The sequence below is a fragment of the Amblyomma mixtum genome, chromosome 10 (genome assembly GCF_055824585.1).
Source record: "Amblyomma mixtum isolate Tamu chromosome 10, ASM5582458v1, whole genome shotgun sequence".
Lineage (NCBI taxonomy): Eukaryota > Metazoa > Arthropoda > Arachnida > Ixodida > Ixodidae > Amblyomma > Amblyomma mixtum.
In genome coordinates, this window is record NC_143021.1 from 121,652,584 (window position 1) to 121,670,929 (window position 18,346).

Here is an 18,346-nt window from a genome sequence, read left to right on the forward strand (position 1 = left end):
GGTAGAGTGCATATCTCCGTTGCACCATAAAGCGTCATTAACTATTGCGTTCTCGGCTCAGTGAATCGGTCTACCATTAGTCCTGGATGCAGCATCAGCCTCACATTCTAAACTGCTCGGTTAAATCCCCAGGGCCGCCGGACATCTCCCCCCCCCACCCCACATGGTACTCGCGCTTCTGGGCTTTTGGTCCTTTCTGCACTCGTGCCACGGCCTCTCGTCCCTCGCGGACCTCCGTGGCCCTCTACTTTTCTCTCAGTTTGTTTTTTGTGCACTTAACATTTCAGTCCTTCGCCATATTTCATTTATTTTTGACTCCCTCATTCCTGTCGCAACATCCGCTTGGATGCAGGCTTGCTCTCACTATTATCGCCGACTTGTATCGCATGAAAGTTCGATCCAGGAATGAATGCTTGAAAAACGGGCCTTGGTCCAAACCGTGAAACATAATTCAGAACTACCCTCCTCGGTGGCTCAGTGGTTAAGGCGTTAGTCTAACGAGCCGGAGTACCCGAGTTAGAACCCGACCGCGGCGTCCGCGTATCGATGAGGGCGAAACGCAAAAGGCGCCCATCTGCTGTGCGGTGTCAGTGCCCGTCAAAGATCCCCAGGTGGTAGAAATTACTCCGGGGACCTCCACTACGGCAGCTCTTTCTTTCTTCTTTCCCTCCCTCCTCTATCCCTTCCCCTAGGGCGTGGTTCGGGTGTCCGCAGAGACACCTGCGACAGTTACTACACAAATTCGTTTCCTCAGAAATCAATTTTCTTCATTCTGGTCACTGCTTTAGGACCACTAAGCGTGGCGCTTCGAAAGTGGCGTTATGGGTGGTGGTCGAAAACATTTATCAACAATTCAATAATTACAAAAATGTGATCGGGGTATGGCGGTATTGGCCCCTTACCGTCAAAATACTATGTGGAGCCCGTATTTTGGGGCCCCATTGGCAAGCAACGCCGACCGCGTCCGTTGAAACAAGGCCTTTTGGGCCTTGAGGTCCTGACAGCTGAGCAGGGCTGCCTCCCATTCCTCTCTGGTGGGGTTGTTTGACTGGTACGCCCGAACCATGTGCAAGGTGTCAGTCACCTCCCCACAGATCTGGCACGTGCGTCAAAGGATATGCTGAAATGCTTAAGAACCGCCGGGAACAGTACAGTGTTAGTGAGAATTTTGATGAAGAACCGCTCGTCAGCGCGATCCAGACCCTTACAAGGGGCCGGGTAGCGTCGGTGGTCCTCCCTGTAGTAATCGGTGATAAGTTTTAATGTAAGGACCAGATTGTCTGATTGGGAGTAGGCTTCCAAGTACAGACAGATAGAGCTGGGAAAGAGCGTGCGTGTGGCCTGATCGGCCTGGTGGTTTCCTTGGAGGCCCTAGTTACCGGGAGCCCAAATCAGGTTACACGGAGTTGATGCTTCGTATAGGCAGCTAGATTGCAGTATACGCCGGGCAAGCAAGGTAGCCCATCCCAGCTCATAGTTCCGACAGGCCCCTCGCGAGTCGGCGATGATGTGTTTCGACTTTGGATTAGTGATAGCGAGAGCAATGGCAATCTCCTCCACGTGTGTTACGCTGTAGGCTTTGAAAGTGAGCCTGTTAACTGTGTTTGTGTTGTGCGCGACTGCGGCCGTGTACCCCCCCCCCCCCCCCCCCGGTACTGGTCGGCAGCTTCCACGTAATACACGTGTTGATGATGACCATAGTATCGCGCGAGCGCCTGGCGACGACCGCTATGGTCTTCTCTGTAAATGTGGCGGGGAAGGGGTCGGACCCGGAAAGCGCGTATCAAGGGCTCTGGCACTCTATCCCTCTCCTTAATATGGTAGTCGTGTTTGATGCGTAGCCGGTCCAAGAGGCCTCGACTGGACGTGGCCTATGTAAGACGGGTGTATAGGTTGACTAAGTGGGCTTCTCGAAGGTCCCGGCAGGTGTTCACCACGCCCAAGGCCACAAGTTCCTGATTTATGTTCCATAGCGCAGCAAGAACTCAGGGCACTAACACAAGCGCTAACTTTTACTAAGGCTTTATTTGGTGCACACAGAATTTATACATGAAGAAAAACGATACGTGTCAGATTAGACAAGATAACTTGTGAACAACAACCTTAAAAAGCGCCGGCAACACGTTTCACCGGTTGGCATACTGCCCCTAGTATAAATATGCCATATCATTCTTTGTCGGCGACAATGACGGACTGCGAACGCAGCTTTCAGGTCCAGCTGTTTCGATTGCGGCGGCCTCGATTATTTCCCTTGTTATAATCTATGCGGATTTTTACCAGTCACCTGGCATTCTTTAAAACCAGGCTTGCATTTGCGAGCACGACAGTGCCGTACCAAATTGCTGGAACCACCTCCCCTAACTTCCCTATGGTGCTCGCTTAACCACTGATTACAGTAATTTGCCTGACTGCCGAATGTACGCCTTGCCGCATGAAAGCGGGATCTTGTAGATTATTTCCGCAGTGCACGGCACAAAGGGGTTTTTATGATCATAGAAGACAGCTGGGCTAGTTGGTGTGTATTCGTTAGTGACTGCGACATTGCAACTAGCGTGGAAAGCACAAGGACAGCGAGAAAAGGAACAGACGGGACAGCACGCTACCGTGCTTTCCCGTCGGTTCCTTTTGTCGCTGTCCTTGTGCTTTCCACGCTAGTTGCAATGTCGCAGTCACCAAGGAAAGGGTTTTTTATGCCGAATCATGTAACTATTCTAAACCCTGCTGTCAGGAAAGGTGGCCTTGCAAATGCGGGACAATCTTTCCGGTGCAGACATGCACGCCTTAATTCCCACTTTTTGTGCTGCCTTTTTGAGGAAGTGTGACAGCTTGTGGATATATGGCACCACCACCACCTTGCTGCCCTCTTCGCCATCAGTTACAGTCCTCTTGGCATTTTCCTACTGATGCAAGCTCTCAGCGACCGAAACTAACAAGTGGCTCGGGTATCCTGCTGCTCTGAGGCGGTCCACCTGCGTATAAAAACTATTTTTCATCAGGCATGCGCGGGACGGGCTCACTGCATTCGAAAAGCACGTCTTCATAACTCCTCGCTTCACCAGCTTCGTATGCGTAGACGAGAAGGGTAATAGGGGTTTCTCAGCATAGATTAACAAGAGAAATTATGGAGGCCGCCGCATTTGAAAGAGCTGGATCTGAAAGCTGCGTGAGCAGTCCGTCATTGTCGCTGACAAAGAAATATATGGCATTTTTAGACTCGGGGCAATATGCCAACTGGTGAAACGTGTTGCGTGTGCTTTTTAGGGTTGTTGTTCACACATTATCTTGTCTAATCTGACACGTATAGTTGTTTCTTCATGTATCAATTTTGTGTGCACAAAATAAAGCCTTAGTGGAAGTTAGCGCTTGTGTTTATCCCCTGAGTTCTTGCTGAGCTATGGAACATAATGCATACCCACTAGCCCGAACTGTCACCTTGTCAAGTCTCTGATTTACGTGGTGACGGGGAGGTCAAGAGACCGCTTGATGACTTTCCGGTGGATGACCTCCAGTTGGTCATCACCGTGTTTGCGCAGGTGCAAGTAGGGGGTTGAGTAGAGGATTCTGCTCGTTACGAAAGCATGGGCAAGCCGCAGTGCATCCTTGCTTCGTAATCCGCCCCGCTTGTTGGAGACCCGGCGGACCATGTGGCCCACCTGGTCTCCCACCGTGCGAAGTTTGGCTAGGGTGGTGTCGACCCTGCGTTGGTGGTGTATGAAGAGGCCAAGGACGCGGATCTCCTTGGCCTCCCGGATCGGTCCTGAGGGCAGAGTGATGCGACGAGGTGTTGTCCCAAGGAGAGATCCGTAAGGCCAATGGCTGCGTCGGGAAGGTTGGTTAAGAGCTTGACCGCAAGCTTATCGCTCTCGGGTGCAGTGCCCCGCTTCATCTTGCTTAAGGCCACCCAGAAGTCGTGGAGCTGGAACGGGGTGTCCAGCTCCGTGTTCTCTTCACTCGCATACGAGTACTTCACTGGCCGGGGGTCCGTTGTGGTGCTCTGGTATTGATCCCTGAGCGTGTGCGCTAGCTGTGTTGTCGTTCCTGTAAAGTTGTGCAAGGCCCTATGTAATTGGCGTCGGGTTTCCGTGCTTGTTTGTATTGGATCGATGAGAGCGCGAAACAGGCGCCACGTGCTGTGGCCAGACGTCTGGCCTGCAGCCGCGTTGCAGCGGCCCAGCCAGTTAGTGTCGGCTAGCTGACTTGCATAGTCCGCTGTCTTGATTGAAGGACTGCGCAGAAAAAGACCACAAACTTGAAGGAACACACGCCGAGCTCTGCATAGTCTCTCTGCATAGTCCACTGCCTGTTATGTGAGTTCGCGGAGGCGTTTTTTGAGGCGTCTGTTGTGTTTTTGTTTATCCATCGTTTGGTGAGGCTCTATCTGCTCATCGTGTTCTCCGAGTGTAGACGGGAGATTTGGACCAGGTCTTGTATACCGACTGGAAGGGGCCTACGATAGGTAGAGGTGCGGAAAGTCGTCCATTCCGGGACACAAGCTGGCGCACCTTTCAGAGAACGCATGCAAACGGTTGTGTTGATTATTTTATTTATTTTATTTATTTATGTACATACTGCAGACCATGGTTAGGTCCAAGCAGGACGGGCACTGTACAGACTGAGTAAATCAGAAAAATCACATGGCAACAAAAAGTAACATGGCGAAAAAAAAAGAAAAGAAAAAGAAACATGCATACAATTACAAAGCATGGCTGATGCCAAATATGTCAGTGTTGGTCCGTGTGGGGCAGATAGTTCCAGTCCGCTATTGTGCGCGGAAAAAAAGAAACTTTGAACAGATTTGTGCGTGCGAAATATGGTGCTAACAGGCTGGTGTGATAGTGGCGTGTGCTTCTTGCGGGCTGAAGGAAAAGATATAATGACGGGTCAAGTCCCAACTTACGGTTGAGCAAGAGGGAAAGAAAATCTAAACGAGTACCTTGTCGACGACACTCAAGGCGGGGAATACCATGAAATTGCATTATTTCAGAGGGTGAATCAGATTTGGAAAATTAGAGAACACAAACCTAACTGCCTTCCTTTGTATTTTTTCAATCTTCTTTATGTTGGATGCCGTATGCGGATCCCAGACTACACACGCGTATTCGAGTTTTGGCCTGATCAAAGATAGATAACTAAGAAGCTTTACATTGGGAGGGGAATTCCGAATTTTATGTCTCAGGGAACATAGTTTTCTGAACGCAGATGAACAGATGTTGTCAATGTGGGCGTTCCATGACAGATCATGAGTGATTGCCACACCCAAGTACTTCACCGAAATGACTTCCTTAAGCGGGGATGAACCAAGAATATATGCATGTTTTATCGGATTTCTTTTACGAGTAATGCAGAGAGAAACAGTCTTCTGCAGAGAGAAACAGCGATCACTACCCGAGTGTCCTCTGTATTCAGCCAGTCGGCATGGCGTTTGCTGCGTGCAAAGGCTTAATAGCTGTCGCTGTAAAACTTGCTTCCCGCGAGTACACCTCTTCACCCGCGCCCTCTGTGCGTGCAGCCTCAGTGCCAGCGGAGAGAGACTGCCGCCTCGGGAGCTGGACAAGGAGTACTTCCAACTCTTCGACTTCTCTGCGGTGCAGGACAGCGTGCTCCGTGGACTTCTGAAGCAGCCAGTGAGGAAATTCGGCAGGTAACTAAGGCCTGTTTTTTTATTCTCAGAAAGCGCAGGAAATGCATGCAAATATAATCCCCCACTGCATAAATATATTTTCTTTGTATTTTCTGACTATAGGTAGAATACTGTTTGATAAAGCGGCTTTCATATCCTTGTTCGACCAGCTACTTCGTCAAATCCTCACTTCAGCAAGAATACGCTCAAACCAGCGTCGTCGATTCGGTGGACGCGGTTTTGCGCCGCGCGTCTCTTTCCGTCATTACTCCTCTCTGCACGTGGCAGCGACTGTGATTCAGCTGGGGTGTGACGTCATCTCTAAATTTTGCGTCACCTCGCACGCCAACAACCCGGGTTTCATTGCCATCTAGGCTCCAGGTTTTTCTTTATTATTATTGCATGAACATTGTATGGCTCTGTTTACGGAGCTCGTCCGCACGATTCCGTCCGAACGAATGGGTTTACGCGAAAAAGAATTGTACCATCGCCTAGAGCATCATAAAATCTCCTGCGGAAAATCGGGGGGTTGAGGTAGGTTTATTTGTTAATTAATTAGAGCCAAAAATGTCTTTAATGCGTAAGCATTGTATAGCTATGTTTGCGGAACTTGTCCGCACGATTACATCCGAACGAGCAGGTTTATGCGATAAAGAATGATACCATCAGATAGAGCATCAGAAACTCTCGTTCAGGAAATAGGGGGGTTGATGTGGAATAATTAGTTAATAATTACAGCCAAAAATGTCCTAAATCCGTAAGCACTGTATGGATATCTTTGCGGAGCTTGTCCACATGACTAAGTCCAAAAGAATGGGTTCATGCGAAAAAGAGTGATACCCCATCGAATAGAGCATCAAAAAACTAGTACGGGAAAATGGGGGGTTGAGGTAGGTTAATTAGTTACTTAATTGCAGCCAGAAATGTCCAAAATGCACACGGTTTCGTGTCATCACGGCCTTGTCCGCCCGATTAGGTCCGAATGAATGCGTTTATGCGAAAAATAATAGTACCATCGGACAGAGCGTCAATAAATCTCGTGCGAGAAATCAGAGGGTGGGATAATTAGTTATTTAATTAGAGCCAAAAATGTCCAGAAAGTGGGCGGGGCCATAGCAAAAGTGGCACCAAATTCGAAAACGCCGGAAAATGCGGCTACACGTCACCGGAAGTGTGCGCGGAGCTAACGTGGAGCGCCAAGTTTTAAAATGAAGCCTGGCGCGAAGTTTGAAAACTCATGCTTGCGCATTTCTCCAATGCGAGTGCCGCGGTGATCTCTAACGTTTTTTTTCTTCTTGTGATGTGTCATGGCGTCATATGGCCGACGACGTCACAAGGGACCAACTTCTGGCGACAGATTTTGCGGACACTTCCGACGTCAACATAGTCATCTAATGCTTTCTCCTCAATAACGCGATCATCCAATGTGCACCAAAGCTTTTAAAGCTGCGAAGAGGGCTGGGAGGAGACGCTGATGCCGTGCGTAGACTCTGAGCCAGTCGCAAGACGGGCTGGCTAGCTGTTGACGCGAGGGGCTTGAGACGCACTGCCGCTCATATGGAGGTCAAAGGGGCATCAATAGCAGGAGAGTGGGGATACCTGGCCTCGGCGGAGATCAATGGAGCAACGGCACGAACTTGATAAAGAGATGGAAGGGCTTCAGCGAGTTGGTCTCGGATGACTTGCTGCAACGGTGCCAAGAGAGGAGGGACAACAAGGTGACTCAGGAGCACCAGAGAGAGCTGGCGCGCAACTCCCTCCCGAATAAACTGCTCGATCTGGTTTAGCAGTCGCGACGGTTCGGACGTCAGTGCCGTAAGCGGCTACCGATGCGAGAGCGGAGAGCGAATGAAAAGGCATCTCTTGCGTGGTTAGTCGCAGATGTGGCATTGTGATGTCTTCGAGAATGGGCGTTTGGATTTTTCTGCCAGGAGCATCCGGAGCGCGTCTCAGTATGCTTCTCATTGTGGTGGACCTTAGCGCGTTCTGGCATAGCAGCATGCCCATGCGCGCTGAGGTCACAACATCCTCGATTTAGCCCTTGAAGATGGTCGCAGCTGTGGCCTAGTCGTTTGAGCATATGCCTCACATGCAGGAGACATATGCCTCCTGCATGTGATGCATGTGAGGCATATGAGCATATGCCTCACATGCATCGATCCCCAGTGCCGTCGGGTACCTACTGGTGGTGCAACGTGTACGAGGATGTCCCTGCCTGGTGCTCTGCTTCTTTAGAGATAAATGCTTGAGAAATGGTCTTTGACCCAACCTTGAGTAAAAGAACGAACCTTGTGTCATGACGCGTTTTGAGCACAGATGTCCTTGAGCCATAAAAATCATCCTCATCAACTCGTGAACTTCTCACAAGGCAGCTGCCCTCGATCACACACGTCTTTGAGCGCGCTCAGCTTGCTCATCGCAGGCCTGCCGAAGGCATCGGCGAAACTGGTCTTGAAGGTCGGCCCCGTGTTGGCGTCGACCTCGTGGTTCCGCAACCACAGGTTCGCAACGTCCCTGAGGTAAAAAATAACTTTGACTTTCAAGCCGTCATCCGGCTCATTATGGGTGCTCCTGCATGCCAACCAGTCCTCGATGTCGTGGTCTGTCACACCGCTAAAGGCAGCAGGAACCCACTGGCGCAAAGCTCTCGCGAACACAGCGGTTGGCGGCTGGGTGGCAGAAATATTGCCTACAGAATAAGTAAGCGCCTTGAATATATTGAACATACTAAGCTGGAAATTTACATCGCGATAAGTTACTTATTTCAGAAAACAATATATCACGGAGTGATTCGACGACGGCGTATTCGACAGGGGTTCCCGTACACCCATATTGTGCCGCAACACCAGATAGCGGTAGTGCTTTGATGCTGGCCTTGTAGGAAATTAGAGACGTAAGCAGAAATAGAAGAAAGCAAAAGAAGGAAGAAAATATTATTAGTGTACAATCAGACAGATGCGGAGTAAATGCGATAGCAATCTTTCACTCGCCAATTTAATCAAATTCAGATTCAGCTTCAATTCCTCCTTCGCCTGCTCGAACATATTCCAAATCTGACTCTGCTTCAATTCTGACTACGGAACGACGCAAAATGAGTCACGTTATTAGACAACGGCGATTCCTCATACCACGGTGGCGCAACGGTTAAGCTACGCGCCCCTCCGCTGGATGTTTCAAAGGCAGGCTCCAGTGGGGCTTGTGAGACTCAGGTTGCTGTTCTCTAGCAATACGAGATAGCCTGGCTCTATCAAGCCTGAATTCTGCACACATTTGTCTTCAGGAGGCTTTGTTTTGTGTTTGCACGTAGTCCCGCTGCTGTCTGAGTCATTTTAATTTCTTCTGTGCCATCCTTTGTCCGGGGCGCCCCTCTTCTTCCCTACAAGCGGCAAGGGGCAGAGGCGGCGGGCCGATTGATAGGTGGCGGGCGGAAAGAGGCAAATCCTCCTAAATACAGATAACGTGACAGTTTTCGCCTACATGGCCCACCCAATGCTATCGCATCAAAAGCGCGTTCCATTTGCGTTCGCTTTGCACGCGGACACAAGTTGGTGTGCATGATTCCATGACGCGCGCCTCGTCCTCAAGATCTGTGATTGGGCCCGTTGTGTTAATCCACTTTCATGAACAACGTAAGACTGTTCCGTACATCTGAACGCACTCAGTATCCTCCGCTGTTTGTTCTGGCTTTGCCAGCGTTACCGACGCACTGCTCCGCTCTTGTTGCAGGTTGGGAGACCGGGCTGTGACGCAGATGCTCTTCCGGCACCCGGGGAGTCCCTTCGGCCTCGACCTGTTCGCCATAGACATTGAGAGGGGCCGGGACCATGGGACGCCGCCGTACGTGGAGTATGCGCGGCGCCTGCTCGGCATCTCTGTGAGCAGCTTTGAAGACCTGCACCGCCGCAACTTGATGCCGAGAGACGTGGCCGAGCTGTACGCAGACATATACGAGTGAGTGGAAACGCACCGTAGAGCAGGCATTCAAAAACGTACCAAATAGCTGGCAAGAATAAAACTCCCAGTTGGTGCCCCCCTTTGGACCAAGTGACAGCGGCGGTTTTCAAAAGACTTGGACGCAAATCTAAAATTTATATTTTTTTGGTACGTAATAATATTGTTGTGATTTTCTTGGGTTTCTTGATGTACTCTTGACTGGGGCGCCATGATGGGGGGCCAACTTTCATCTCTTTAGTTTATTTTCCGTTTTCATCTTTCCTAAATATTTTTTTATTTTGTTTCTTGGTACCGAACCCGTTTCAGTTATTTCAGTTAGATTTCCTTCATCATGAGTAATACAGTATTCATGCTGTCGAGGTCTAGTATGAGCCTCAACGTACAGTCTCTTTTTGTATTGAGCAGAAAAAGGCACATTTATTGCTGAGAATGTTTGGGTCCATAAGAGGTTTGTTCTATCGCTTTAAATCCGGGACGCGGAGACCGCACAGGACTGCCGTTTTGAAGCGGAACAGCGGTGCAGGCTGGCCTCAGGGACCCGCGTCTTCATGTCGCTGTAGCGCACTCACTAAAATGCCACACAGCTGTTATACTTGTGTCAACTTCGTTGGCAATCTGAATATCATGTCTGTTATTAGAACGCGATAATATATTCAGCAGGTGAGTTTGTATTTCTCCCCAGTTTTCCGTTTGCGTTCCCCTGTGGTGCGCACGCACTGCCAATGAATGGCCCTAGTGACGACTACACAATTCCATGTGGGTTCCGTATGTTGTGTAGAGAAGCCGGGTTGAACGAGCGAACTATACCAGAAAATCCCGTCTGGAGAAGTCGAAATCTGATATGCTTATATGCTCCAAATGACGCCATGCACTCCCTATGGGAATCGCGAGGAAACTGTACGGAAGGGATACGACAACCACATGAAAAATTTAATGAAATTGAAAGAAGAGTTGTGCTACTTGTAGAGAATAATGCATATTGAGTAATATCGCCGCGCTTAAGTACCGAAGAAGGTAAGATTTATGCAAGGTAGCGCTCCTCTTGTGGAATTCTTCTCTGTGCCTCTATTGCGCTATCTGTCCAGATAAATCCTTCCGTATGAAAAACACGTGTCGAGCACATGCATTTGCATATATTTTTCCATGCATGGGCTCCGAAAATTGAACAATTCTATATGAAACACTAATTTGTAACGCTTTAGTGAACTGTGCACTCCTGGCCACGTGTCTCTTGCCACGACACCGGCCGGACTAGAGATGTAAAATTTCAAGAAATTTTGAATGGCATGAAAAAAACCATTCTTTTCAGGGTTTTTTTCATGAAAAATTGGAAATTTTGAAAAACATGTCAAAAACAGATTTATTTGCAGCAGCACAACGATCAATGATAATGCCCCGAAGTTCAGTCGAATATGCAGTTATAGATGTCATATTGTGAAACGAACTTCTTGTTCTATTGCACCGAGAAAGGGAACATGAAAACTGATCTATAAGTCGCTCCACATCGGACTCAGAGTCACTGTCGCTGGATGCGGCACTACACGCACCAGCATGGATTGAAGTTGTGTCCACTGCTAGGTTCGACTGCACATACACGAGCTTTCGAACGCGTTCCCCTCAAAGCCTGTTGCGAATCCTTGTTAGCACGTTTTCGAAACGTGACCAGTTTCGTTCGCAGCTGGCGGATGATGGTGGTATCTGCAGCAGTCGGCAAGCCAGAGGAGTTAGCGGGTGGTTGGTGGAAAGGCCTTGCCACCAGTTAGATGGGGTCACGTGCTTCACTGAGTCCCAGATTCCTGTCCTGGATCAAATTCCTGCGGATTTCCTGTACTCTGCTACGTTGGAAATTAAGAAGCTAGGCTTGTATTTGGCTAAAACCACTTACGTGCACAGCAGCCTATGTTATTTATGCCGTGTGTGTCGCTGTGTAGAATTTGCGGCCAATTTGTTCTACTTCAGCACTGAGTTCAAGTATTAATGTGTTTTTAAGTCATCTTATATGTGACCTGGCCTTAAACCCGCGTACTCGCAACACGAATGGTTTAAAAGCACTACCGAGCACCGGCGATGACGTCTGCTCTCCAGACGTTCAACGATGCACACTGCAGTGGTTTTCAAAGCAAAAACAAAAACCTAAACTGAAAGCAAGCAATAACAAAACCTTGAAATTGCATTGTGAAATGTTCGATGTTTCTTTCCATTTTTTCTCGTCTGAAAACAAACAAACAAAAAACACGTTTTTTTTCCTAAGTTGCAGTGTTTTTTTCAGGCCTTCACATCTCTGGGCCGGACTGGGCAACGATGTTGGGAGATACCACCACTTAAGATGTATCTGCGTAGGCATCATTAGGCGCATGAGCGTGGTGCTAGAGTTGCCGCACATGCTGTCTTCGGGAGCAGAATTTCGCGATGGTTCGCCATCTAGCTCTCTATACAATAGCAAATAAAGCTGAAGCCGCTATCCCTTAATTCAGGAACCATGCTTTACGCAGTATTTTTAACCGGTTCTCAGTTAATTTTCTATTTCTGTTAGTCGGACTCGCTGCATTTTGATAAAAACGGTGTCGCAGTCAGCAGAACAGCTTGTCAGTCCGTTCTACATGAGCAGATCGTCGTACTCACAGGCATGCACACCTTCATGGTGCGTCCTGCTCGGGAGTGTTCACGCAGGCCTCACACGCAGGGACGTGCGTGACGTGGACCTCTTCTCGGCCGGCATGAACGAGCACCCTCTGCCGGGCGCCAGCGTTGGACGCACATTCGCCGCCATCATCGCCGAGCAGTTCCGCCGGCTGAAGGAGGGCGATCGCTTCTACTACGAGCACCGCGGCCAGGCGGGATCCTTCAACGAAGGCACGCACTCCGTCATTATCGACTGATTTCATTAACCGATCTGTCCCACATATGGAGGGACACCACCGCACTCTGCCCATTAGGAAACAATGTTCAAGTACTGACCGAAGAGGAGATCTACTGCGCAAGACTCTGCTTCAGCTACGGCCCGAAGAGCGTCGAACCGAGCTCAGGCAGCAAATGGCTTTAGGCATTTTCAATTCACCGAAATTAAGTCGAAATTCAGAATGGCGGCGGGTACGGAGAGGGGGGCAGACTTGCACTGTGAGCCTTATGGTTGTTAAAGCGCAATCTGAAAGACGTCGCAGCTTGAGGTATATATTGAAGCTGATAAAGAGAACATTCTGGTAGATAAATAACGTTTTCACTGTCGCAGCAGAAGTTAAATTTAATTCTTACACTGTAGATGGAAGCAGTGCTAACAGCTATTTGTGAAGTCGTCATTTGCAGGCAAATTTTGCAAAGAGATTTGATGCATGGTGCACAGCCGGAAAACACTGGACGGGCGACTTTGAAAGAAATTCAAAGATCTCGCAAATATTTAGCACGTCGGAATATAGCTCGCTGTGGTTCTTTAAAGATGCCGTCTAATCAGTCACTCTGCATCACGATATTATGATGTCTTCTTAGAATGCCAGTTACGTTGGGAGCAGGGGGCGAGTAAGTTAAGACGAAATTAGTTTGGTTTTTCAAGATAGGTTCTTTTGTTTCGCACAGTAATGACTCGCGGTCACATGCGCCTGCGGGTGTGACGATGTCGTCAGTGACCCTTGCCGGATACTTTTGTTTCGTAAGAACGCTGCCAAGTTCAGCGAAATTCTTGAAAAACGCTGATGACTCTGAGCATATTCTTCGAAAGCGAAGGACCTGACTGTAGAGAATGCTAGTTTTACAATACTTTACATGGCTACTGCTAAAGTGAAGGTACAGTTGGGAGTCGGTAGGTTTCCGATAGAGGCAGGTTCATAGTTTGTTATTGTTAAGGAACAGTATGACATCATGAAAATTAATGGTTGAAGCTGGGCAGTGTTTGTCCAAAGGTGAACAGAAAATTCAACCAGCGTAAGCAGCAGGGGATGACAGGTTAACCACAGGGTACCTTTCCTTCCATGTATAAAAGGTGTCATTCATAATGTACATAACAATTACTTCAGTAAAGATTCGTCCTCAAACTTGGCACTGCACCACCGAAATTATCGCCAAAAGCTTCCTTGCACCCCACTGTTCAACGAACCTTTGGTCTTATACAAGCACAAAGATAAATTGACAAGAGAATTGAAGGAAGCATCCATAAGAACCGCGACACATGCGTCTGTTGTTATCCATCGGTTGTTAACCTATCTGTTGCTATCCATGTCATACCTTGACGACTCTGAATGATTTTCGGTGTCGGGTTTTACTTACGTACATGCGCACTTGGTTGCAGGACCATTCTGTAATTCTCGAATAAGTGAAGTTGATAGTCAGCGCTCGTCCCGTTTTCTGCCGTGTCCGCTGTGTTTCGCGCTGATTTCACATAATGTCCTACCAGCTAGCTCGGCTTTCCGTGTTACTGCACCGGAATTAAACGATAACACGTGCTAAGAAATGAAAGAAAATGTTCGTATTTCTACGTTCAGCGGCCGGCACCAAGGGTTGAGTGCAACTGTTTTTACTCTAAACGTGCTTTAAAGCTCATATTTTTTAATGAACTGCAAAAGTTTACACGTGTGACAAAGGCGCGTTCGTGTTTGAAACTGTCCGGTGGGAGATACAGAGATACACGCAAGATACAAGTTGAAATAAAAAAATCTCAGACGTAAATAGCTGTAGTAAAAAAACGTTATCACATTATTAATGTTTGAACCTGAGGTGTGACCATCACGAATTGAATAAATTCGGCTTTAAATGCTTAGCAGTACGAGCAAACTAAATTTAAAATCCACTTTGTACATATCCCTCTTCGGTAAGATTGTCTCATAGGTCGACTCGCCCATTTGGTTTTATGCTATACACACCGAGTCTTGATGCCTTTAAATACTCGTTGGTTGAAAGGAAATCACCCTGATTGTGCTTTTTTAACATTGTGCCTTTTGTCGGTTGTATTTTTGCCCACGTTGTTGAAAGAAATAACCCTGACGGGGCTTTTTTAACACTGCTCCTTTTTTCGTTTGTATTTTTGCCCAGCCTAAGCCTGAGATGGACTTACGACCTAGTAAAAAAAAAGAATGAACAATTAATGGAAAACGACTTCAAGAGGCCGGTGGAACCGTATAAAAACACAGAACGATGAAAGGAGGCGCAAAAAAGCGGGCTCAAAGCCAGGAAAGCCAAAAAATCACAAGAAAAAAACGTGTTTTTTTCCCCCATGTTTCTACCGTGCTGCTATTTTTTTTGTAGTTGTCCCCGCAATTGCGTCTTACAATTGTGTCTTCCCTCAATATTGTCTTTTGGCAAATTCGTCTTATAACTGCGTAACCCATAGGCAAGACCTTCTACATAATTTTGCCTGCATTTAGGCTACGACATCATCACTTCAGTTCATTTGAAGAGATTCGAGTAGAAAGAATAGCCGAAGCAGTTTTCACCATTCCAAAAAGACATTGTTTTAATTCATCCCTGAGCCTCGTTCAATAAATCTCAGAAAAGGAAAGCCTGTGCGTCATGTGCATAATGCACAATGCTTAGACGACGCCAGCACTAATTGCGGGATTTTGAAATTCATTAAAAATAAAATATTAGATAGACATGCCTGACAGCTTTCGAAGAACAAAGGAAATATTAGAGAATGTGCTTTGGTTCATCTTTTTATTTATTTCTTTGTTCGTTTTTACCGCATGGGGACATATCGTATATTTTAAAATGACTATAATTTTGTCATTGATAAATTGCTCAATACGTTTGGCAACCGAAGGGTTCACGAAGTAGCTGTGAGCAATGTGAAGCGGCTTTATCTTTTTGTTATCCTGCTGAAGGGCTTCTTTTATTGCAATGGCTCAACATTTAATATTCCTGTGCCATATTCTTAAAGTAATTCTATCTTATCCACCCTAGGTGGGAATCTCAACCATCTGGAATTGTTCTCAAAGACTGAACACTTTCGTAGCACGCAGAAACACACTGGGCGAACCTATATTTGGCGACATAAATATTTACTGCCCCATAGCAATATTTAAATTGTTGCGGCTTGGGAAAAGCTGGGCATAGAGGAAATATTCTGAGAGATAGAATGGGCGCCACTCCGACTCTTATTTCTGCTACCATATTTACACTAGTAGACCAATAATGTGCATAGAAGTTTCTAGCTTATTTCTTTGTCAGTATATATTTAATGTCCATTTTAAACCTGCAGATGTAAAATCTTTTATAAATTAAGAAAAAGAACTTTTCGTTCTCGGCTTCTCAGTCTTTTAGCCGGCGTCGGAGAAACGTCAGGCTTCTCGAGAAAACTAAATATGGCGTAGCTATTTAGGAATGTTTTGTAGAAAAAACCTTGCATACTCAAAAACCTTGACTCTTGCTTATATCTGGCTTCCTGATGCGTGCAAAGCAGGAGGAAGTATTGGCAACAATTTGACTATTACAAAAGACGGCTCTAGTCACCTGGAAGTCTAAAATCAGCAAATAAAGTAATAAATCATGTCGAAAATTTGACGTGCAGTCGGGGAGATCGCGTAAGAATTTAGGCGGCGCATTGGATGCTCTCGACGGAGCAAATAATGAAAAACGATCGACCCTAGCATCGCAGTTTTAAATACAAGCTCTCGCAGCTGCATACTCATTGCTACGTGGAGTGTTTCTGATGAATCAGGACCCTGACTCCCTCCTTTAAGTGTCCTTCTACAGCAGGGGATTTTAGTGCCCGTTTTATCACATATTTTCGATCGACCAAACAAGTTGCCATCGAACATATTAAACAGCGCTATAGTTTAGAAGAATGGAATGCCGAGAACTTCTACTCATCGTGTTGTATATTTTTCATGGTGACTTTTTTTTTTTATTTTAGAATTATGTCAGACTTTGATGGTTCTGTTCCTTCTCTAAACTTGTGTTATATTCTGCGTTCGCTCGTTTTGTGCACAGCGTCTTGTGATTATATTTTATTTCTTTTTGCGCTCTATTTGTTCTTTTCTAGTGCTTACAGTAGTATGTATAAAACGAATAAAATAAAACACAAGTGGTGCCTAGCTAGTTATTCATTTATCAAGTTTTCGTTTTAGACCACTTTGTTTTGGGGCTAGGTATATCAGCTATGAGCGGAGACAGTTTTCTATCCATAAACGTTGTCCTAAGAAGAGAGATATTCGAACTACAGCACACGCTACGTGGCACACTGTTCCGTACAACCGCTTAACCTCACAGCCAGTCGTTGCGATCGCTATGCATTTTGTGGCAGCACACAGTAGTTACTCGACAGCACGTCCGACATGGCATGGCAGGGAAATCCCACCTCCTTCCTCTGCTTCGTGCGCAAACAGTCGCATGTTTACAAAGCCAAGCGATGTAGCCACGAGGTCTCACATAATATGAGAATAGCAGCTCTTCGGCAGCCAAGATTAGTACAGCAGGCGCTACAGGGCTCCCTCAGCGTGGTGTAATGATCACTTAGAACACGCAGTGATAATTTTGCTGGTTTGGCTATGGGGCACCCTTCATGTTTTCCTTGCCGTTGTAATCCTTTCCCTTTTCTGTCTGTCTTTTGCTACTTTTGTTATGTACGACTGCGTGCAGTGAATAAAAGACTGCCCGAGGTCAGCGGCAATTGCATGTTGTTGTGGGCCTTTGTCTTCAACAATGCTCTGTTGGTATGTGTAGAGGACTTATTTTTCCCATCTCTACACCTTTCATATTTAAGCTCTTCCTTCACAGTACCTACGTTGTGTTTATGGCGAAATTCTGTGCTACCCTCTAGTTACACGCTGTGTATCATCGCTGTAGGCATTCGGTATTGTCTTCCATATTTTTCTTGCCTTACTTGCATTAGTCATTGACTGTGCCACCAGCGTTCATTCGCACGTTTTTTTTTAATGTTCAATGTCCACATGCGTACTGAAGCCATGCGTCTGTGCTGCTTTCAGGCCAGTTGAACAGCATCCGGAGCGTCACGTTCGCCAGCGTCATCTGCCAGAACAGCCGAGCACTACGAACGATTCAGCGCCATGCCTTCTTGTTGCCTAGCGACAGGTGAGCCCTTCGCTGTACTCTTTCGCGTTAAGGTAGCAGTGGGGCAAAGGCAACCGTCAATAATTAGAAAAGCCGCGTGGAGTGTTTGCTCAAACAAAGGGAACTTCGCGCACCCATTCACCAAATGACAGTTGCATTCAAGCATTGTGCAACATGGCCCGAGTATATGACAAGCACATGAACTCTCACGTAGATTTGAGCACCGCCTGGGATGCACTTAAAGCTCTTCTATTATTACACTTGCTGAGTATACGACAAACCAGATAGCAGTGGTTTTAGATCAATGTTCTCTCCATGAAATTTGCGATAATTTGTTCTATATTTCCTTCCTCTTCCCTTCCTTCACCTGACTACTTCCGGTACCTAGTTCCGATACCTATAACATATTAAATATTGATATACCAAATACACTACCAGCTAAGACGTTATTGTACCAGGCCGCCCATAATTAGAACAAATTATGGCTCTCGAACTATGCTGTGCCAGATAAGAGTTCTGGCAACTTCTAGGAAAAAAGAGATCTCATCCATAAGTATACAAATGAGCGCTTATTCAGGAAAAAATTAACAGAAAAGCTTTCAGTAAAACCCTTGTAAACTTACACCGGTGAAAGTGTTCCTAATCAATTATGTAAATGTCTTTTTATTTTGGTCCACATCTTGATGTGCCTATGGTAACCTGCCATTGTAATTCGTGTATGCTGCTTTACATGTTGTGTTACTGTTACATATCTTACGCTGCATTGTTGTGTGGTGC

General features: G+C 46.8%; 1 protein-coding gene across 1 annotated transcript in view; it reads left to right on the forward strand.

Annotated features, from left to right (window-relative positions):
• Positions 1 to 18,346, forward strand: part of LOC149326809 (salivary peroxidase/catechol oxidase-like) — a 143,404-nt gene that overhangs the window by 111,453 nt on the left and 13,605 nt on the right. Inside the window, exons 11-14 of the mRNA XM_089564679.1 lie at positions 5,510 to 5,641; positions 9,347 to 9,571; positions 12,258 to 12,427; positions 17,485 to 17,590. Of these exons, the coding sequence (XP_089420805.1) occupies positions 5,510 to 5,641; positions 9,347 to 9,571; positions 12,258 to 12,427; positions 17,485 to 17,590 (633 nt within the window). The remainder of the gene's footprint in view (positions 1 to 5,509; positions 5,642 to 9,346; positions 9,572 to 12,257; positions 12,428 to 17,484; positions 17,591 to 18,346) is intronic.